Source organism: Varroa jacobsoni, unplaced genomic scaffold (genome assembly GCF_002532875.2).
Source record: "Varroa jacobsoni isolate VJ856 unplaced genomic scaffold, vjacob_1.0 scaffold_204, whole genome shotgun sequence".
NCBI lineage: Eukaryota > Metazoa > Arthropoda > Arachnida > Mesostigmata > Varroidae > Varroa > Varroa jacobsoni.
The window spans coordinates 1-22816 of record NW_019213106.1 but is presented as its reverse complement, the minus strand read 5'-3'; the positions used below and the strand labels follow the sequence as shown (position 1 = coordinate 22816).

Genomic DNA, 22816 nt, shown 5'->3' with positions numbered 1-22816 from the left:
TCCTGCCAATAATTTCCTTCTTGCATAGGAAGGCGTAAAGTAGATTTGGTTAATTCGCAAAATCGTTAGTAGAATACGAACCATTACGACGTAAGGTCCATATTCCTCGATTGGATGGATACCTCCTTCTCTTTTTCGAGTGATACGATTAAATTGAAATGGGGAAAGGAGAAATGCAATAAGGTATAGAAACTACAACAGCGCTTTAATAGAAGATCGGGGGTAACTGCAAAAGGGTATGAAGTACTATCTCAGACTACCGCCGCGTGCACCGTTGAAGGTAAGCTTTGTTTCCACTAGTGGACTATAATCCGTTGTGTAGTTTATATTAGCATTCCGCATACTCAATTCTTAAGGCAGCAAAAATATATTAACGGATTCATTGAAATAAAGTAAGGATGTTGTGGGGACATTATTTTAGCAGCGTTGCTGAGATTGGCATATAGAATAGCTGCACCAACGTAACGTCGTAACGAGCGCAGAATAAGACACTGACTAGATTAAGCAAAACTAATTACTCAGATTATGCAACGGGATGACAAAACAATATAACTGGGCGTCAGGAAATTGCAGCTGAATGCGAACCAAAGTGTCGACTTCGAATTAAGCAATTTTTTGTGCTAGAAGTTAGTGTTACGGATCATATTATAAGATGGACGAGGGAAACAATTGCAGAATAATAGCACGACTACTAATAATACATGGATGAAGGTGTGACAGGTAACTACTGTTAAGAGACTGGCTGGACCAGAGAAATAGAATTAGCGCAATGGGACAGCATCGTTGGTGCTAAAGGTCATCAGGAAATTCAGCAAATGGTGTAAGTTTTAATGGAATTAATAATAATAGTTATAAATTGTTTGCTTAGCTTTAGCGCAGATCAAACTTATTAAAACACGATGAAGAAATCAGTGGAAAACGGTAACGGATGCAGCAGATTGTATTGAAGTTTGTATTATATAATAGTACAGAATTTTGATTAATCATTTAGAACAGACGTGGGGCATGGCCCGCGAATCCGAATATAGCTATCTCTTCGAAGATAACTAGTGTAGCGGTCCATTTCTTCTATATGAGACATTATTGGTACGTAGACTGGTGATCCTGTTGGCATCGAATCACACAGGAATTCATTAATCGCGGTATCTTTATGTAATATAATTTTGCGGTTACTTCGAGTCGTACGCACAGTAAAGGACAACATTGTAAGCTTGAAATTAATACTTTTATTCGATAAGCTCATGAACGAGACAAAGTAAAATGTATGTTTTTGTATTTGAATAAGCCAAAAGGAAAAAGAAGCTTACTATACTATTCAATGTTGCCGCTGCTGTATCTGCTATTTGCTACAGTCGATGCTGTCTTATTCAGAGTATAATGTCATCACATTTGTTGTAAACTAAAATAAATACGTATTCGTATTCCCCCTAAAGCAGTAGCCTTCGTATACATAGATATTTAATAAGTATTATTATAATTGTATGAATTCATAATTAATGGCAGCACATGATCCATATTGTATCTCAAATGTGCCACCGAGTCAAATTATTCACTTCATTAGTCAATGATAAGTCTAGTGGGGGCCCTTGCCGTCATTCATCGCCCTTCCGTATTATTTTTCGAGTGCTGAGGCCCTGCACGACGTACCACCTAGCTCCTCCGCATGAGCGGCAGCTTTGCTATTATAATCAATACTATTTGTTTTCGTTATATATGCAATCATGCAATAATTATCGTTGTCTCGGTTTTCGTGATCGTAATCCGATCGTCCGTTATCCTTTTCATCACTACAGTTAGCGCACAGATTCGGGGTCACTTGTGCTGGACTACTTCCCTGGCAACACTCCTGCGATGGCCAACATCGATATTAACAACTATAGTGATTCGCTTGTTGTGTGACGGCGTTTTTAATCTTGCGAATAGTGTATGTTTTATTTGCAGTCCTTATAACGTCGTCGTTATACAGTAATGATTCTACGAGAGTGCTGTTGTTATAACATTGTATGGAACAAACATATACAACGGCGTTGCTATTTCGTAGTTCTCTTTTGTGATATTGTGAGAGTTATGAATGCTTTTGTACATTTTGAAAATGAGGATTGAATTGCCTTATGTTTCAGTCGTGTCGTGTATTATTTTATTATTAGCACATTATTTATTTTATGAATTGTTGCTTGACGCCGCCTTCAAACGCATCGACACCGTTCTTTTCCACGCGTTCTGCGCGTTAGCGTGACTGTTCTTACCAGCATTGATCTTATAAGCTTTTTATCTGTAAATGAAATCCGAGCAATATAGTAAAATCCGTACAATTTTCTTCGGTCTTTTGAGATTTTCTAGAATACAGAGCTTGTGGGAGATATTTATGCTACTCACTATCTATTTCTTACTTGCTGCATGTTCTTTCTATTTAGTCATCCGTCCAGGGCCTTCTCACTTTTCCGGCGTTCATTCACTTCCCAACAGCTTAACGGTATGTAATTTTTTTCTCATAATAATTCTTAATAATGACATTATAATAATTTCTAGTGTACCCGTAAGAAGACACGGCTAGCTACCCAAATGGTATACTAATACAGGAGGTACTAATAGCTCCATTGTTAAGGGTTCAGCTGCTGGGATTGCGATTAGCTATCGTTCTTCAGCCATGCTTATACTGTATCCACCAAGTCGGCTAAATAAAATGTATATTATAATTTTTGCCATCATGTGATAAATATTACATGATGATGTGTATATGTAGAAATGTGTAAATTAACTCCGGGCTTTCTTTCTTAGTGCCCAAACAACATTTTCTTGCCTCTAAAAGACTTTCTCCGAAAATCCGCCGACAGTATGCCATTCCCGTTCTATGGTCTCAGGGATTTTCTCTCATTATATATATTTTTCATCATTTAGAATTTTTTCATGCATCATCACTGTCGGCTGCTCAAGTTCAGCCCTCAACCCATTTTTGGAACATTCTAACAAGTTCCATGGCGCCAGCTGTGAACGTGGCGACGATCTGACTTCATTGCGAAGCGGTCGTCGAACCATCATGCTTGTCTTCTTCGAGGTGCCTTTCAACGTGGTAGGTCATCACATAGAGGGGGATGTTTGTATCAAACACGTATCCGCATATAGGGCACGGCTGTTTCTGGTGAGCTTCACGCATGTGCGCCTCGTAGTCGAGAATCGATGTTACGCACAGCGGGCAAATGTGCGGGTTTGTCACGCTGTACACGCACGGCAGATCATGAACGGGCAGTCGGATAGACGGGAAAGTCCATGCCGATGAGAGTAAAGGCGATGAGAGATCGAGAAGGGCAAAACGAAAATAGATAACACACGGTTAGTAATCTCGTTACATTAGTCATGCCAGGCTGGGCAGTTACGGTTATATGATATATATCAATTCGTATATTTCTGTAATAAGGAAATACGCTTTAGTAGGGTAACAACAATAATTTAAACACTGAAATGGATATAAATAAAGTATGATCAGATAGCTAATTCAATCCGCACTAAATGGTGATAGCAGCCGACAGACGGACTATATATAATTAACGCATTATCAAATAGTGATTTTTTCATCGATTGTTGACCCGCACATATGACTGCCGGTACACGTATGTACACTGCGATCATATGTAGTCGTCCCTGAAAGAAGCGAGAGACAAAACAACAGTCCTCCGTAGAACCTCGAAACGAACAAGCGTGTGCGTGACCACGACCATACCGAAGACGGAATGGAACAAGACCATCTCATTAAACTAAACGAACCCATAAAATAATTCCACATTGCATAGTGTATCCAAATTCATATGGATACTATATTTTTTAAATAACAAGGTTCACCTTCAAATTTTACTTCCGACTGTTAATAAAATCTCCACCTTGTCTCTTCCTCAGTATTCGAAGCATCGGTTTCGAGATCTGAGATGAGTCCGGCCGCTGAGTAGGTATTTGTCGAGCGAGGCACCGCGGATGCGTTGCTGAACGGTTCTTCGGGAGCAGACGGCTTTGAAGTAACTATCTCTTTCTTCTTAGAAGGCGCTTTTGGACGAGGCGGCGAAATAGGTTTCATCGGCAAGGGTGCCAGAGGGAGGACATTTGACGATGCAGACGTTCCGGACAGCACACTTTGTTGTTTCGATTGTTGCTGCTGTTGTTGAGGCAATACAGATGGTTGCTGTTGACGCTGCTGCTGCTGCGCTGTTTGCTGCTGTTGCTGTCCACTGGAACCATTATCTGGCTCGAGAGAAGAGAGGTCTCTCTTGAGACTGCGAAGCGCCTCTTGCGCACGATGCCGTCCGCGCACTACCATTTTTCCCCGGAGAGCACGAAGAGCAGCGCCGGACGTTGCTCTAACATAATGAAGAATTTTGAGGAGTTTGTTCGTGTAGATCATTAGTTGTTTGCGTCTAACACTATTACTAACATACTTATCATTCACCTATATAGACAACAATAGGAAAAACCAAATTAATTCACCTGAGATCTTCGAAAGTAAATCAACAACAGTGTCAAGCATTTAAATTTATTGAACCTTTTTCAGCTCTACTTGCACACCGGAACCGATTCTATACCATATATAAAATGTAGTAGAAGACCGAGGGTCCTACGATCACCTACCCTGCGGTAGCAGCGGCTGTGGAGGCGGTCCTGCGGACTAGTTCGATCTTCCTTTTCTGGCGTGGCGGCAATGAAAGTCGGCCACTATCCGAACCCAATTCAATCAGATCTTCTTCAACAGACTCCTGAGCGTCCTTGCTTTCCTTTGCTTTTAGGTTTGCAAGCGATGAGTTGTTATTTGACGACAGCGTGGAAGATGGAAGGGTCGCGGACTTGGGAGCGGACGACGGGTCAGCCATAGGAAAATGCGCGAGCTCATCAAACGAAGCAGCTAAAGTAGAGCAAATGGTGTTTTTAAAATATCCGTATGACACCGTGAGATATATGGTCCGTTCATTTAGCCGGCTACAAAGCTCACAAGAACCTTATGCAACAGAAGCTCCGGCAGTTTCATGAGTGAAACAGGACTGACTTTAAATTAGTATATAAAGCATTAGATTCTAAGCTAGACAAGAGGCCCAAAAGTAAACGCCGACTTACACGTTGTACCGAACTTGCTTTTAGAATGTGAGACAAGTGAGGGAACCTGGGTGGTCGGTGCAGGCGCTTCCAAACTCATACCGTCCTTTGCTAAGGACGCCCAATTGCAGATGTTCTCGAGAGCCTTTTCCTTGCGCTTGTTCTCTTTGTAGAGCGAGATGTACTCGAGTTTAGCGCTTTGCAGTCTGGCGATGAGATCTTGCACACGTTCCTCAAGGTCAACTGTTTGGCTGTTGTGTGCAGTGCTCTTTTCGGTTCTCAATTCGAAATCGGATAAGGTCTCTGTGGCCTTGTCCTTTTTCTCCACGTTCTTTATCGCCTTCCTCTCTTGGGCCATATCCTCGTTCTCTTTCTTAAGCCTCTCAATTTCCTGAACAAGAATGTTCTTTGTTTCAAGGTGCGCGTCGACGCAACAACGTAGATTTTCCAGATGTGTGGAAACTAACGAATGCTCTTCTTCCAGCTTGGAGCTTTTCTTTTGTTCCTCACGCAGCTGACGTTCCCGTTCGGTTAGGGCCTTCTGGAACAGCGTTTGCTGATGTGACATAATTCTTTTTAGTTCACTAATTTCATCACCGAGTCTACGACGCTCCTTGAAAAGGTTCTCTACCTTTTCCTGCTCGTTGCTAAGCTTCTGCTTTAAAGTCTCGTTTAATCTGGTAAGCTCCATTAAGTCATCCTTGTACTGATCAATGAATGATCGGAGCTTATCATTGCTCGTACGTTGCTCATCTTCCATTTTACGAAGTTCGGTTGCTGATAAAACAATTGTCAGGTCTTCTACTACACCTAAAAAACAAATCGAAACCATACAATTGAGTTTACTAATATAACAAAATGTTGTATTTTAGATACTTGCCATAGATTCCACATGCTTTACGTATTACATATGTATCAGCAGCTCTATACGTGAAGTAGACTGAATAGTTGCAAGTTGACTACTCTTCAATAATAATCATAAAACACTTGAGTGGGTGGAACCAGATATTGACTTGGTTAACTCAAACCAGTCGAACTTCTTTAAAATGAGATACCTATAGAACTAACTTTCCAGAGAAGAAGAAGTTCCAAGTTTACCACCATCGTTGCCAAGCTCGTCATTTTCGACCAGTTCGGGTTCATCTGTGTCGCTACCCGTTCCAAGCACAATTAAACCATCATCACTAAATACGCCAGGCAGCTCGATCATGCATTCCTCGGTAACAGGAAATATACGGAAGGTGTCACTCTCTGCTACTGGATGGAATCGACTCGGTGTGATGTACTGTGCCACATAGAGGGTTCCTTCATCCGAATTATTTTTGTTCTCTTTTATTAGCGCACTTACTGTAAAAAAACACAGGCCGTACAATAGTTTATTGCGTTATCATTATACCGATTATAAAACAATCACTATACTACCATCGTGTAGTGACTTTGACAGATGTGCATTCTCATTTTTTTTAACAGAGAACGAAATCAGTGTCTTAATCAAAGTAAAGATGTTGTCTTTATCACCTTCCGCAGATACGGAGAAGAGGCCGGGAGCACTCTCGACCTTCCACTGACAGTAACTGAACGTTAGAGCACCAGACAGCACTGATGAATTGAGCGTCTCAAAGTCATCGTCAGTCTTACTGGCCGCCAACGATGATGACATTTTTGACAACTGTCCGCCATTTGTATCGCCACAGCCAGAGGCGGCATCTACCAGAGCAGTGTAGCTGTTGACGGGCAGAATGCGTACCACATCTAGATAATTCGGACAGTGAGCTTCATCTGGAAATTGAAAATGTACTTTGACTTGTTCGTCAATGAAAAACTCTTCCTTTTCCATTGTCTTGAACTCGACTGCTCGAGGCACATCGCGCTCGGCATCAAGTGAAGCAAACGACGAACACATACTTTCTGCCATAGCGCCGTGTACTAGTCGCAGGCAGTTGCGTTTGCGGCTGATTGACCTTGAAAATAACAGAGAAAGTACAACAATCACCTTATTGTACAATTATTATAGACTACAATACACACTAAAATACTACGACACATTAGCTGGTTTTGGTGGTGGTATTATGAAAGCGAAGTCGTAGATGCCACATATGTCTAAGCTCTAAGGACCTATTTACTTACGTTAATTGTGCTGTGAAGCGATGTTCGAAATAGCGGAATCACGAACTCTATAAAGTTCGAATAAGTTCTAAAAAGTTTTCTCGTATTATTTATTTTTCCATATATACATCCATATATATAATCACTGTATTGTATAACTTCCATTCGGCTTGAATCATACATAAGATATACACGGTGTTGATTCATTGGACAATATTACACTCGACTCTAGTGCACTGATTCGGTGCTGCATGCTATTTTTTCTCCCGTTGCCACATAATGGATACTTTTGAGAAAAGCACGCTTATGAAAAAATAACTGGATAAGAGCTTCTCGTTGTGAAATCCTCCTCCTCCTCAGTGTTAGTCATAGGTCGCCATTTTATTTAGCGACGCGTAATAAGGCCGCCGTCACCCGTTTGTTTTTGCGCAAAGATATTACCGCTACGATGAATCCGCTTTTTTATCTTATATGCAATAAATAGTCTCGTAATGCATGAAGCGTTAACGTATCAATAAGCTTTTCAGTACCACGATATTCGTTGAGTGGCTTAAATTGGGACCGGAAAATGTTTATTCTGGATGCTTGTGCAAATCAAAGCTGCAACCAGCTTTACCTAATTTGAATCTTGAAAATACATGATGTGCAAAATATTTTTTTTCGTAAGTTGGTACTTTTCATTAGCGTCGATTAGCACGCGAACGACACTATAATACTGCAATATAGCTTACTCCTAAGAATAACGTCGGTAAGCATATGGCTCGTTTTAGCCTGTTATTATTTCTACGAGGGATTTATCTAATTATACCGATAACTTCCCAGGATGATTAATCGGAAATGGAAGTTTACAGTGGAAGTTCAACAGCTGTCGAATTTTCATCGGAACGCAATAACACGGCCTACTCGTTAACCGATAAGACTCGGTAATAGATAGAACTCGTTAAGACACCACAATGAATGCGTTGCATAATTATCAAGTGTCCCCGTAATTTCCGTGAATCAAAAAGCAATAAGCGACAAAATGTCACCGATAAACCATAGAATGCGAATGCTTATGCTTACACCCCATGTACGCGTTCAGCTTTGTGTAATTAAGTATTTACTTTTGGTAGCACGGTAACTCCACATTTCAGTACCACTTAATAGAAAACAATCTTGATTTGAGCCACAGTATCAAAATAGCTATTACTACAGTAACGCTCTCATAAGACTGTTGCAAAGTTTAAAAAATGTAATTCGTGTGTAGCACACGGCCCTACCTGTACGTATTTCAGGCATTTAACTCCTACATCCCCGTCGGTTATAGTACACGGCATACTTAGTTGGCAATAATCGTAGCTAAGCAATGGTGATAATGGTAACTATCAAAACAAGGAAAATATTGTTGTGTTGATAGGACAGCTTCAAGTACTGAGAGAATAACGCGCATCTCTGAAGTCGAGAGCAAATCTACAGGAGAAAAGTGTCAAACGTAAACCAAAGAAAACGGAATTAGAGAATATCTCTCCTTCTTAGCTACAAAGCCACAATTTTGTCTAAATGTCGGAAGTCTCATACCTCGACTTTCAATCCGGTCAATTAAATCCGCTGACAACTTGTGACACAGCCAGACTAATGTAGAACAGCCTTTCACATAAACCAAACCCGTAGCTGGTAAACGCTCTAAAGGAGGGCACAGAATATCACACGACTACTGTTGCTTTTGCGGCGCTGTCGAAAATGAAGCCGTGATGACTGATTCGCACGCGTTGGCGGAGCCCGCTGCAGCGGAGCCCCAGCAACAACACGGAGCAGCGGCAGATACGCTAGCAGAAACTTGGCTTGAAGGAGGTCAACATTCGGAAATATTTCTGGCCAGCCATAGGGTTGTTGATGCTGACCGTAGCCCGCATTGACGCAGCACTATCGCAGCGAACAGCAGTAGTAGCACCAGAAACCATCATCACCATAGTCACCATTGCTGACGTTTGATACTAGAAGTGCGAATAACCCAAGTACCTAGCTGTCAAAATGAGATATTTCTTCACAAAAACGAGAATCATCGATACATTATTATTATCGCCGCTACAGGTTCCTTCATACTTCAAACGATCAATGCAAAGCAATGTATATAAGTCAGTGTATTAATAAAAAATTGCAAGCATTTGTACCGAAAAACAGCGATCAAGGGAGATTCTTAGCAGTATACAGGTTTCAAAAATAAGCAAACAGGCATCAACAAATCTACCGAAAAATGCGCCAGAGGTTTATGGGACAATATGAAAACGCTGACGCAAAATTGGGTAGGAGCAGTAATCCATATAAAATAAGGTAAATTATCGTAAAATGACACTAAATCTGTTATTTTAGCCATACATTTAGGTCCTAAGTTCCTATTTTATAGTGTGCAAGTGTCCGTGTGTGGGGAAGTCCCTCACTGTTATGTATGAATACAACACGTATAGGCCTATGATGATAAGGTAAGTGAAAAAAACGGACAAATCCTAGTTTTGCCCCATGCAGCAGGAGATAACCAGATGCTTCGAAAACGGCATTTTCAGTTCCACATAGACCTGACCGGTGTATTATATGACAGCTGCTTTAGTCGCGCAATCGTCTCATCTAAAATGTCGCATGCGTTGTTAGACGCAAATAATCGAGAATCAGCTGTGAGAGATCTGATGTGTATAGGTAACCACATATCGCGTTATGCCTAGTTAATAATATGCGAAGGTTCCTGTGCGTAAGACTCACAATTTATGTGCAACGATTCCTCTCGTGAAGGCCTTCAAGGCCGACTTTGTGTTTTGAAGTTCGACGTCAGTGATACTCAAATGTCGCAGCTGCTTTTTCACTTGAGAGCTCGTACCACTCGCAGCGAAAGCTGGGCTATTGAACAACGGACACGTTTACAATTGTAAACACTGCTACATAAATCGCCATATCCGCCATCTTGGCGGCGAGTTATCGAAGTTTGAATCGACCTGCGGCGCCATCAGGTCTATCTATTGTCAGCTGTAATGGTGATCGTAGCCAACCAGCAGCTGCTGAGGAAAGCCCTGGTTTTGACCTTTTTTCATTACTGCAATAGAAAAATGTGCTTGTAAGCCAAATAATAACTCTAATTGGAGAATGATCATTCTAAAATAGGTGCTGGGTAGTGTCAAGTTCAGATTTTCAATAGAACACGTCGTAGAAGTACCAGACATAAGTTATTCGCAGAGTTAGAAACTCACCTTTAAAGTTGCCAACCGCTAAAACGAAAGCCTTTCGTTTCTGATTTTGGCTTTGATGATTTATAATTGTATTCGTAGTGGAAGTCTGAAGTTTAGGTTCCGTGTGATTTGAGGCATTACAAGTTATTCTTTCCGAGATTACTAAAACACATATTTATGTTGGGCTAAGTGAAGGTGCATTAAATTTAGTTAGATGAATAGACCATGTTATCACAGAAATAACGTGACAGCTATTTTATCTGTCAGACAGCTGCCTAGATTAACAGTTTTAAAACAAAAAATTTCTGTAAAAAAATGCGATCAACTGCAAAAAAGCATCTAATAAACTGCAGTTTTTAATGAGTCCATGAACATGAATAATGCTAAAGAAGCAATTTTAAAGATCGAGAACACATATTCTATAAGGAATAATCATTGTTTAGAAATACAGGTTGTGGCGTACCGTTATAGCGGGTTTATTGACGATGTTGTTATATTACACTTCGTAGCAACTCTTGAAAAGATGGTTAAAAACGATAATTTTTAATTTACCTACTATACAATGTTTCACTTAGCAGAAGTATATAACCACTAGATGGAGACACTGATCATGCTGAATATGTGTTTTAAAATTAGATCCTTGTAATCCATAACTTTACATTTAGACATTTGAGAGCAATGGAACTAAGATATAAGCTCTATCCTAAAATAGTTCGATAAGGATTCAGCAATAAGCCATTCTTCGTCATAAATTAATGGTAAGCTTTAAAAAAAAGCAGATATATCATACGTGCAGTTAACATTGACTTGATGTTACTCGTAGGTCCTGCATTAAGACATCTTTCGTGGTCGCTTTTTTAGCCCGAGTTCCCTTTGTGTTTTCTACTGAGTCCCCCAAAGCGAACCGCATTATTGCTGGCTTAGCTTCTGCTAATAAGAGCTTAAAACATATTTTACATATCGATCGACCAAATTTACTTACCCATCTGGGTTTACCATAAAAAAGAACAATATTTGAAATGACTCTGCATATAGCTCAAAGAACACCGGACGGGTGAGCATCGGTCGCTTTGCGAAAATCTTTCTGCGTCTATCCGCACCTACCTAATACCTACACAATGTAAGCGAAGCATATAGCATGGCGCAAAACCGTGTAATTAAAAACGGGCTGATATATAGAGAGATGTGCCAAAGCGGTCTGTAGGCGAGTCTTCGTATTTCATATATGGTAGTTGATTTATGAGCGATGTTAATGACTGAAAATCTGTTTTGTATATATGCATATTTTTTTTCGTTGGTATTGTTATTTGCTCCATATATAAATACATTCTGCGACTTCGCATATTACCAACCAGATGTTATCGCTAGCATGAGAATCGCACGATATAGTAGAGTATAGCTGAATATATTTTGAAATATCAGAAAAAAACTTATTGAAAAATCCTCAAATATTAACAATTAGGATTTTCCTACGTTAGTGATGTTTATTACAAAACAAAGCGTCTCTAAATGAGCTAATCTATTTTAGCCCACTGACTATGCATAACTTTTACAAAGTAAAAAGGATTTCATCTTAAAGCTATGATTTATGCAAAATTGACAGGCATTTTTTAACAATAAGCAGGACAGTACAGTCCTGCTTGTATATAATATTAATAATAAGTCATATAATATTAATATGTCATTGTTTCTTTGTATTAATTAGGAATTAATATACATCGTGATGAAGATAGAACGCAAGTTTCGAGTTCCCGAAGCTATTGGCATTATTACTTACTTCGGACCACTCTCAAATGATGAGTCTTTTACGAGACGAAGGACGGAGGCCTTTGTGGATGAGCACGTGGACACCATCGATTACCAGTTATGTGCAAAAGATGTTTGGCATTATTTGATCGAACTGGCTGAGCTTTTGTTTGTGAATAGACTGAAAAAACAATGGATCACATCAACTCTACTGCACAATTCGCGTGAAAAGTAGGATGTGTAAGCCATAAGCTATCTTATTTTCAGCATCATAATTGAAACTGGGATTTTGCAATGCAGCCGAATCATCTTAGTTTGTAAGATTTAATATTCAAAGAAAGGGAACTTCAATTCTCAGCGAAAGCCTGCGTCTTATTAGATTCAACGATAAAACAAATAATTGTGTCATTATGAGAACGGTTCGTGCCGCTTAGAAGCTATAAAGATCAGACTGATCAAGGCATCGTGCCTCGCGCCGTCGGCGTTGCTCGATCGTGGAAATAACTGACAAGAGAAGTAAACGCACTGAGTCTTTTTCTGTTATTTTGTCTTTTTAGACGTTTTCTGAATATATCTGAAGGCACGTTAAGCGCTATCATCTTCTTCTTCTCTAAAAATATTCTAAAAAAAATTCATACGAATTAAATATAAGTATAATTTCGAGCACAATTCAATGTTTCGAAGACATTATTGCGCACATTCGCTTAGTTTTCGTCTTCGAGTATACATTATTGTATATTTTGATATAACTATGAAATATTAGGAACAGTTTGATGTCGAGCATACGTCAGTTTCTTTTAGGATTGCGTGGCCTTTTGAACACTGAGTTGAGAGCTGTTCTGTGCAAACGTAATGATTAACTGTAATTGACTAAATAAATTAATGATAATTGTTCTTAGGTTTCGGAATACACAGGAATACGCAGCCATCGTGGTGATCGACCGTGCACTGAATGGCACAATCTTGTTGGGAGGGATTGAACTCCAGTTGGATAGATACGCCGATAAATAACAACAAGACAATGCTGAGAGAGCAATTAACGCAATTGTCGCACGATTCGGTACTAGAATTTAGTTATATAATTACCGATATTCTGTGAAATGGTCAAGCTTTTAATGCATGCAATGCTTAAGAATATTTTTAACAACGCTCTGACATCCCTGTAATCTATTGCGTTCTCCGAGCCGCCTTGAAATACAGTTAGGCTTAGTTTTCTTGATCGTTACTTTCATATCAGCAAAAAGTATTCAGTTGCAGAAATGCTACGGCTGTCCATAATCATAATAATATTTGCATGTATATCATTCATTGATGCGCATCTGCCCTCCGGTTTTGGAGTCGGAGACGTAATGGTCCCCAGTAGCCTAAATTATTTCTACAGTTGCCCATCTATGTCGATAAAAATATATGAATTTATTTGTGGTTTTGTTATGATGAAACGACAACGTCCGTTAATATGCTTTAACAAAGATTTGTGTTTTTCGAAATTAATGATTTAATTACATACTTTCTATTTGAATCTAAATTCTTATTTTTTTTCAGAGGTTGTTCTTAAGATATTATATGTATTAGTTGTGTTTTTATTCCCAGGTCTCCAAGAGCTTTCCGAGGGGAAGGTCGAGTATCTCATCCGAACGAAAATCCCCTTGTTTTGGTCGTAGAATGGTTAAATGAAAATAAGCAAAGTTTAACGTATATTTTGAAATTAAAAGCTGTTTCATAATTTATTCTCAGTCAATAGTTCTACGCCAGTTTAGAGAAGCGTTAGAGGCATTGATGAATACGAAGCTAAGGACAACCGCATTAATTCCGGTTTCGTAACACCTGTTATAATACTTTTAATGAGAAAAGGGAACTAAATAAACATCATAACACCACATAAACAATGAGTCACCAATTTAATTATGTAGCTTTGATGGCTTTTATCTGCTAATGAAAGGTTAAATTACACCAAGAAAAGTCAAGTTATTTCTGATTTATGTTTATTTAATAAGAATAGATTGATAGGAAATGTTAGTTTTTGTATAATAAATATAATAGTTTTTGTGATTCACCTTATAAAGGTAAATCAACATTACGGATAAATGCAGATTTATTAAAACAAAAAAAGGTGGACGCGCCATAGCTTCTGTGAGCACATACCTGTGATTACATATTAGCACAGTTTACTCGAAAATGAGGATTAAGAGGTAAAAGTTACGCAAGATGTTGTAGAACAAGTCAATCCTGCCAGTAGTCGAAAGCAGTTTTTATGCAATAAAATGATAGGCAAAATGATGGTAATGACTGTTCCAGAAATCCAAGTCACCGTGTTATCTGAGTGAATTATATACTTGTTTCAATATATCTATGTTTACTACGCGTGTAGGTTGGTGTGTGACAATGTGTGAGCGAAACGAAAAAAGACACAGTAAATAAACATAGTGAGTCTGCTGCTGTTTTATTTTATTGGATAAATTCAGCGTTCGTTTTTTATTTTTATTGGATAAATCCAGTTGTTTATTTTCCCTCTGCTTTTTGCCTTCACTTCAATATCCAACTTAAAGTCAGGTGCGTACCATAAAAATATTTTTGGCCACTTTTGAGATGTTCTATTTTTCCATTTTAATGTTCGTCTCATTAGCAACGTACGCCTTATCTTCTACTTACATTATGTCAGGCTCAATTGTGATGTTTCTAAAGATCTGAAGTTTAGCTTCGCTTTTTCGTCTAAGGGTATTTATCCCATATTACGAGACTTCAGATAATAGCAGTATCTTTCATCATTCGTTAACATTACATATTTGCTCTTAAATTTTCATCGTTTTCTTGCTTTTTGTTTATAGAGCCGGCCAATAATACCAATACATGCTCAGATAATTTTATCTTTAATCTTGCAAACTATTATCTAAATGTATATTAAGTTCAGTTGCAATGTTCATTGTTGTGTAATATCGTTTTACTCTGTATTTAGTATTGTTACGAAACGTATTTTTTTAACCTGAATTCTACATCCCCTTATTACCTCTCTGGATTCTACCCATGCATAATCACCTTTTTTCGTTATTTATCCATAATAAATTGTTGCTGGTGATGTAATTGTTTCCTTTTTAAAGTTCGTCGTCACGATCTTCGTCATCGCCGCTATTATGTTCATTCAATGTTTCGGCGCATGTATATATATATTTGTTTGATATATATGTCACTCTTTTTATATATATATATTTCTATATAATTTTCACCGCGCATTCCCACCTCCCCAGTATCATTTGTCTCCTTTCTTCGTTTGTTTTCGTTCTTCTCAGCGTATACTTCTTCAATATATATATATTTTTTCATATTTATATAATGTCTTTCGCTTCATGCCCACTTCATTCCCGTCTCGCGCTCATTAATAATAAGAATAATTATAATATTTTTAATTATCATAATATCATATCATCATTATATTCATAATATTAACCGTAATCATTATCGTCATCTTAATCATCATCAGTATTATCGTAACTCTTCTTATTTCGGGAAATGTACCTATTTATATACATCAATTATATCAGTCGATAATATTGGTGTCTTTGTCAGTGTGGCTTGTTGGCGTTATGTTGTTGTCGTTTTCAATTATGTTCTCTATCTAATTACTAATGTAGTTGTTCCTCTTCTCGTCAATTCATATGTATCGGTTGAGAGTCTAGTTGTTGTCTAGTTGCTGTTGTTGTCGTCTCTGCGTCTTTTTGTTGCGGTTTCTGCGTTCGGATATGCCGGGATCCTTAAAAAATGGTCCCGCAAATTGATTGCTGATTACAACCATTCTCTGCTTACCCCAAGCAACAATGGTGTTACACTGAACACACAATTTGTTGGTAGCACACCTCGAGGAGGGACTGATAAATAAATTTGTTTCTTGTGCCTTTGGGACTTAGCGGAACAGTTCCACGAAGAAGACGTAGCAAATTATTCTCCTACAATTGGACGTTTCGCAATATCATCCATTTTCAATTTTGAAATCGACCCTGGCTGTCACCCACAAGTATGTATTATATATAGAAATGGTGATGCATATATGATTTGTGTTCGCATATTACCGACACAGAACTCAACAGATTATCCCAGTCGACATACCAACAATAAACTTCGGCGTTTTCTTTATCTGATGGTTGTGTGATATTTTTTACGTTGCGTACCCTCTTTCCAGCTCGAAGGGAGAACTCGTTGTGAACTTCACGTACCTGATGTGTACCCTTACTTTAAAACGTTTCTATGCTTAATTAGCGTCCACAACGCAAGAAGAATGCAAGGTTTGGTAACACACAACGCGCGCTCCTATGAGACATTCACATTAATGTATTCTTGTATTCAAGTGTAGTATTTATTCGGTAAATATGAATGAGAGCTCGAATCCTCTCACCACGCTTTCCGAGGTGCACACCTTCAAGTTGTTCATTATTATTATTATTAGTGGTATTATATACTGCCGTCTAAAGTGATCATCAACTTTCACTTCATAGTGATAATTGCATTGCTATTTCACATACACGTATCTAAAGGAAGGGGGGAATGATGCTGAATAGAATCGAGGACAAATTATCGAATAGACATCGATTCAAATAGACGACTGATTGACTTACAATTAGTAATGATGTAACACACACGCTCTACCAAAACTTGAAAAACTCTAAATTCTACTTTGGTTTATTTAATGTACGAGATTAATATAGAAACGTGACTTTTAGATCTACTACAGGTGTTTTCTTGTTTTTTTGTTAAACTTACATGGATCATCACCGACTCCAATTAATTAGAAATTCTAGTATTCAATGAAAAATAAGTCGAATTTTTACGATTTTAAATATACGAATCGCTGGCATTGAAGGACTTAGCACCATTGAAGATCATCCGTACCCAAAAAATCTTAATTGTTTTGCTAGCCATTATTGCTGCTCGTACACCAAACGTTGTTAATACTGCGCACAACTTCTTTAATAAGCATGTGCTTCGGAACTTGCTAGCTGCTCCTATTTAAAAATACGGCGACAAGAAATATTTTTACTAGATGAAAAACTAATTCCATAGCAAGCGATTAGTTGCTAGTCGTACTATGATGACTATTCTATATTTAGACACGTCTAGCAAAATTCACGTACACATTCACAGCAACACTGGAATCTAACAACACATATTACTGGGACAGCATTTCACACATGGAAAAGAGGCCTTTATACAGACATAATGTGTCAGGAGACAAAAGAAGACAAACAGGTCTACGAAATTTTATAATAATGATATTTATAATAATAGTAATGATAATCTTAGTAATAGTGTGTTAATAATATTAATGAATTACTCATAATAATGCCATACATATACAGGTATATAATACTGATCTAATGGTAAATGCGATGAGCTATGCACTATACATGCAAACATTTATAGCCAGCAACAGCGACACGCGAGAGGGTGGATTCATACGTAGAATACGCGCAGACCGAAGTTGCCAGAAGACAACAGAATTGACCCTTTGACGAAACTGCAGGATCAGATTTAATAGAGACAGGAAATGCAGAAGAGGAATGACCCTTCCTGTTGAATACTTTCGAACATACTCCGTAACAGGCATTGAGATGCTTTACCAACTTATATAGCTTAATCATTAGTAGTCATTGGCCTAATGTAGATCCGTATTTGCTTCGATGATCCACTCCCCAATCGGTAATTGGTCCCCTGGCAAAACACTCAATGAAAAAACGGAACCAGTCAAAAAATACGAAGGGGAGTTTGGGAGGTGCGGCGACACAAAAGCAACTGGCCCCAGCTGGGCTGTTTGTACAACCTTTTTATGCGTTTGCGTATTTATCATATACATTTCTATATTTGTTTGCATTTCGCGAAATGGCCAGGGCCTCAATGCACGTTGACATTTTGACATTTTTCAGTTTTTTTTGTTTTCTCTGTTTGACAACATACGACATCGAAAGCGACAAACTGGCAACAAACGACATCTATTTTTATTATTGAGTTGTATTTTATATGATAATATGTCAGAAATTAATTATTAGCAGGAATGTTTGCGAGAATGTCGGCGTAATAGTGTGATAGTGTCTTTCCTTCAAAAAAGTTTGTTTTTTCAAGCAAAGTAGATGACTGTTTGAAACCCGTTCGCATTCTATGCATTTTGTTTTGTTAGACGACGCCCTTCGATTAAGCGTTGGTGTACACACATACATTTTGCATTGTATATATATATATATGTGTGTAAACAACAACTGCTACTATTGTTACCGCTTTTCTGTCTTATAGCTGATCTCATTACCTTTTTTTCGTAAGGAGTGTTATGATATTATTGCATTGTTTTTCATCGTAAGAGAACATTGCAGTAGATATTTTCTGTTATATTTTGCATTCCTTACATGAAGCTGTTACTGCTGCTCAATACTCGTTGCGGTTCGAATGAGCGTAACACACGTATTGTTAATATAGTATATATTTGGACAACTACCATGAATCTACTGCTAACAACATCTACTCGAATAACTTCCACGGTAGATGCAAAAACATACGAAGTTCAGTTTTCTCGGATGGATCCAGTTATATGAGGAAACAGTCAGAGTATGCAGAATTTTTGTCAGACAGGTTGAACACTATAATCATAAATCATTTTAGCAACAATTTTAATTTTTGAAATTTAATTTTAAAAATTGTATTTTCTTCGAAGAGCATGGTGTACCGTATTTTTGCATTCATACTCTCGATTTTAAGGATTTCTTTGTCAGCTTTTGTTTTGTTTTAATGAGCGGAGACACCCACACAAACTCTGAGATCAGCAACACACTATTAATAACTTTTATACTATTGTATCAGTCATAGTTGGACAGACACGTATATCCGGGAGGCAACAAAAGTAATGAGGGCAAAAAAAGCCACTAAATACATTCTAAAATTGCAGTGACAGAAATCATAGGCGCTTCATCACTCGGCTCATCTTCAGCGCATAATGGACAGATATACCGAGCAGTCTTTTAATTTAACTATCCAGAAAAACTACAATTGAACATGAAATTTCGTAGTACAGAGAACGAAAATACTCAGCTTACTCGCGGCCGTTAAGAACAATTACGATAGGAGATGCTATCATTCACCCTTCGATTGGAGAACCGCTGGCGACTGTTCTTACAAGACTTAAATGGTGCGAATTAATACCGCTGGTTCAGCACTGTAATGCATCGAACCACCCAACGCTCGCCAAACTCAGATCTAAACAGGAGTTCGAGTCGTTATCTGATAATGCTGGATAGATAACCAAACAAGCACTGATTTAAATCAAAACATCAGGATCACTTTAAAATAATCCAAGAAAAATAAACGTCACAATCTTTGGACAAAAATGTCTACAAATTACAACAACATTCCATCTTTAGTTGTTGCAAATAGATTTCTTTAGATTCTGATTTGCCTCAAATTTATTGAATTTGCGTCAGGCCTTTACTAAGATAGATAGCAGGTATCATATCATTCGTACATTATCATTGCAGGTTATGCATATACGAAAATTGGGCGACTATAGCCGAAGTGATCAAAATCGTAAATAATTTTTTTCCAGACGCAACCAACAGCCAGCAGCTGTGTGAGTCACCCCACATCGTGCCAGCTATAGTGTTAGCATACAGAACTGAATTGCCATTTCATACTGTTTTTGTGTAAACTTGAATTACACTTCACTGGAATTGCTCGGTCACCGCATTCGAAACCGTCTCTCCATAGGTACCAGACCTCGGAATATCTCTGCATCCGCGGAGGAATGCAAGAGTGTCAAAAAAAAACTTAGAACGAATCTGATAATGATTTCGTAGTGGTTTTGCGGTATTCATACATTTTGGCATGTACATGATGTTTCAATATTTTTCGACTTATGTAGCATGTCTAGACTTCGTGAATAATCGTTGTTCACATCCTGCATGCATTGATATCTTGCTACCTTTATATAAGATCCCTATCCCAAAAAGACCCCTGTCTCTCGAGATCCTAGAAGTCCGTTTGATAGATGCCCTAAGAACGCTTTAATAGCATGTATCCTCTTATAAGTATGTTCCGTACGTTTCGCCTAGACGGTCACACACAGACACGCACGGGCACAATCGCTTTGCAATTTATTTGTAAGGTAAATTCATCACTCCAGTGTCTCATAGGGTCTTGACAAGAAACAGAATGCAGAAATTAACTTGCTTGATGCCATTATATATTTCGCTTTCACCTTGTAAGATCTATAATAATACCGTGAACAATAATAGGAGCAGTCTCAAGAAATCTGATGAAAACTTATGAAAATGCTTAGACGATATTCAGGAAATTATGAATTATCTATGTATGAAACAGAAAAGGTTAAAAAATGGAAGTTGATCTTACTAGGACTATGCATATATTACCCTGTTGTAAAGGACTTCTTCTTTTTTTCTGTTCATGAGTCTCTCTTTTTTTTGCCATTCTTTGTTGACGTGACGGCGATTATGTTTGTTTCGTCTTCTGCTTATTTTGTTGCTTTTCGCGTGTTGTTCAAACTACATCTTACCGTTTTAAAACACTAGAACATGTATAGAGTACAGTGTAGATGCGCGAATGAGGTTAGCACTTGATGCAGTAACAAACACAGACATTAGCGTACCTTGTTTCAAATATAGAACGTGATCATTAATAAACACAGATTATCGGTGGAAAAGAAGCAAACAAAATACTTGATCAGCTTACATAATGGTTGTACAAAAAAGCGTTATTGACACTCAATTGCGATATTCCCTTTAGTGGTGTACTTTTGTGTTTGTCAACGACTCTGGAAGCCAAATGGTTTTAAAAGTAGCCACTTTGAAGTCGGATAGCGCCACTATAAACTTAAAATAAACTATTTTCTTTAACATTTCAGTGAGTATTGACAATGTTCTGTGATAGCTGTACCCCTAGAAACAATACATCTAGAAGCCAGCAGAACTAAGACAGTTAACTACCACTAAAATCTCAGAATTCCTTAAATGCAAGTAAAATAAGTAGAGTTAGTTGAGATATTAGATAAATACCTTAAAGCAATACACAGTTAAGTATAGTAGTACTAATTAATAAATCAAACAAGAAACCTTAATGCGCAGAGTTGCTTCAACACTATATACCCCTAATATGAATACGACCGAATCAGTGTCGTTTTTTTGTTTTCTACGATTTTAAAGAAGTTTGGTGATTAATGGAGAGAGGTGAAGCCAACAACTCCAATTTTAGATTCGTTTGAAGGGTCTAGAGCGAAGAGCATAAACAAGTGTCAATTGCACTTCGGTAAAGATGACATGAATCTCTTAGAGACTTCAGTTCTTTTTCATTTGGAAGGGAGTTCCCTAGACTGTCTATTTTTTATATTAGGCCTGAACTTTACAACAAAGACAAATGCCAATTACGCCAAACTGATGGCCACAACACACAAAGTCGATCAAACCAACTTCATAGTAGCGATAATAGTATTCAGAGTTATTGCTAACAAAGCGGCAACGTGCGGGAAAATGCCTCTCCTGACATACTGAAGGTTCGGATTAAACATATTGTGATTTTCGCGCCTAAAGTTCTGCATACTGCACTCCACAGAAGATAAGCTTATTAACATATAAGAAAATAAAGAGCAATAATTGACAAGTGTACGCATTTGACAGGATGCTATGCAACGAGAGCCCGGTATGTACCATATCCATAGGCAGCGCCAATGAAAAAACATTATCATTGATATTATAAATCAATGATGCGGCCGAACACATTGATGAAAACCATGTGGGCACATATCGCAAAGACAATACAACAACGACTTTATATTCAACCTTCCAATGACACCGGCCTGGAAATAACAATCATGACAATAGGGTAGTGACATAAAATGATGGTATTCTCCTCACCGATCTCTGAAAATATTATATACACAGGTAACTTTTTATATGTAGGTGTAATAAGTACACCAATTAATATCTAGCATCGAAGATGTTGAAATGTACGAACTATTATTATATCTTAGTAAATATAATACACAGACAAAGAGCGATCAGCAACGAGATACTGTGCTAAGCAGGACCCAATAGAGTATAATTAATGGGTATTAATTTAGGCTACAAGTGAAACGCGCGAACCACTCAGGTGCAAGATACAAATCGTACGACTACTCTTTTTACCGACTTGTTTCTACCCTAGATAAATACGAGCCATTTGTATTATTAGCATACATTTACATTATTAAATAAGGTCCAGAACAAAAACGATAAAAGAAACTGAATCAGAAAGCCAAGAAGAAAAACCAAATAAATTCTTTTTTTAGCGGGGTTCATTTTTTACTGATACAAAGATATGATTTAATGGTGGAGGTGTGTGTGTGTGTATGTTTGTCGTGTGTTTACACGAATGGTTTTAATATGGACATAGGGATGACGGGCAAGTTGAGCAAAATAAATCGACTTGAAGGAGGCCTGCCCGACTTGGCGACTGACGTCTATTGCGTCCCCTCTGTTCTTACAATTTGCTTAGAAAGGGTCGTTTTCCTGTTTTTGTTTTCATTGTCGTATCTCTCTATACAAAAGTCAGTACCTCGATCACGTTGATATTATTTTAGAGGCCTGAACAATAACAATAAAATCATACATGATAATGATCATCATAATCACTGTCAAAGTAAATATCAGAAAAACGAAATCATACAGATATCTATATAT

The 22816-nt window shown here is 38.0% G+C and overlaps 1 protein-coding gene and 1 long non-coding RNA gene across 9 annotated transcripts; one reads left to right on the top strand and one right to left on the bottom strand.

Annotated features, from left to right (window-relative positions):
• Nucleotides 1–1211: 1211 nt before the first annotated feature.
• On the bottom strand, nucleotides 1212–10056 carry LOC111273625 (uncharacterized). Of its 4 annotated transcripts, XM_086973550.1 has the most exons (8): nucleotides 9913–10035; nucleotides 8737–9200; nucleotides 6592–7034; nucleotides 6142–6420; nucleotides 5095–5883; nucleotides 4615–4885; nucleotides 3876–4346; nucleotides 1212–3215 (listed from the first exon to the last, which is right to left on the bottom strand). In XM_086973550.1, exons 3-8 carry the CDS (start codon nucleotides 6986–6988, stop codon nucleotides 3011–3013), a joined length of 2412 nt encoding a protein of 803 aa, XP_086829676.1. In that variant the 5' UTR covers nucleotides 6989–7034; nucleotides 8737–9200; nucleotides 9913–10035; the 3' UTR covers nucleotides 1212–3010. The 4 variants fall into 4 exon arrangements, with proteins under 4 accessions (XP_086829676.1, XP_022711110.1, XP_022711111.1 ...); XM_022855375.2 differs by lacking the exon at nucleotides 8737–9200 and having other exon boundaries at nucleotides 9913–10053; XM_022855376.2 differs by lacking the exon at nucleotides 8737–9200 and having other exon boundaries at nucleotides 6172–6420; nucleotides 9913–10053.
• LOC111273628 (uncharacterized) lies at nucleotides 9215–22740 on the top strand. Of its 5 annotated transcripts, XR_002687962.2 has the most exons (5): nucleotides 10170–10261; nucleotides 12079–12236; nucleotides 13019–13179; nucleotides 13710–16125; nucleotides 16291–22740. It is a non-coding gene; the product is annotated as an uncharacterized LOC111273628 (long non-coding RNA). The 5 variants fall into 5 exon arrangements; XR_002687965.2 differs by lacking the exons at nucleotides 10170–10261; nucleotides 16291–22740 and adding an exon at nucleotides 9215–9489 and having other exon boundaries at nucleotides 13710–14576; XR_015316018.1 differs by lacking the exons at nucleotides 10170–10261; nucleotides 16291–22740 and adding an exon at nucleotides 9587–9638 and having other exon boundaries at nucleotides 13710–14576.
• Nucleotides 22741–22816: the final 76 nt, after the last annotated feature.

Excerpts from the sequence above, each read along its gene's own strand:
- LOC111273625 (XM_022855375.2), bottom strand. The coding sequence starts at position 6,988 with ATGGCAGAAAGTATGTGTTCGTCGTTTGCTTCACTTGATGCCGAGCGC. Across the intron at positions 6,421-6,591 it reads CTTCTCCGTATCTGCGGAAG|TAAGTGCGCTAATAAAAGAG; the intron begins GTGATAAAGACA and ends GTTTTTTTACAG. Across the intron at positions 4,347-4,614 it reads ACAGCCGCTGCTACCGCAGG|AGCAACGTCCGGCGCTGCTC; the intron begins GTAGGTGATCGT and ends TCATTATGTTAG.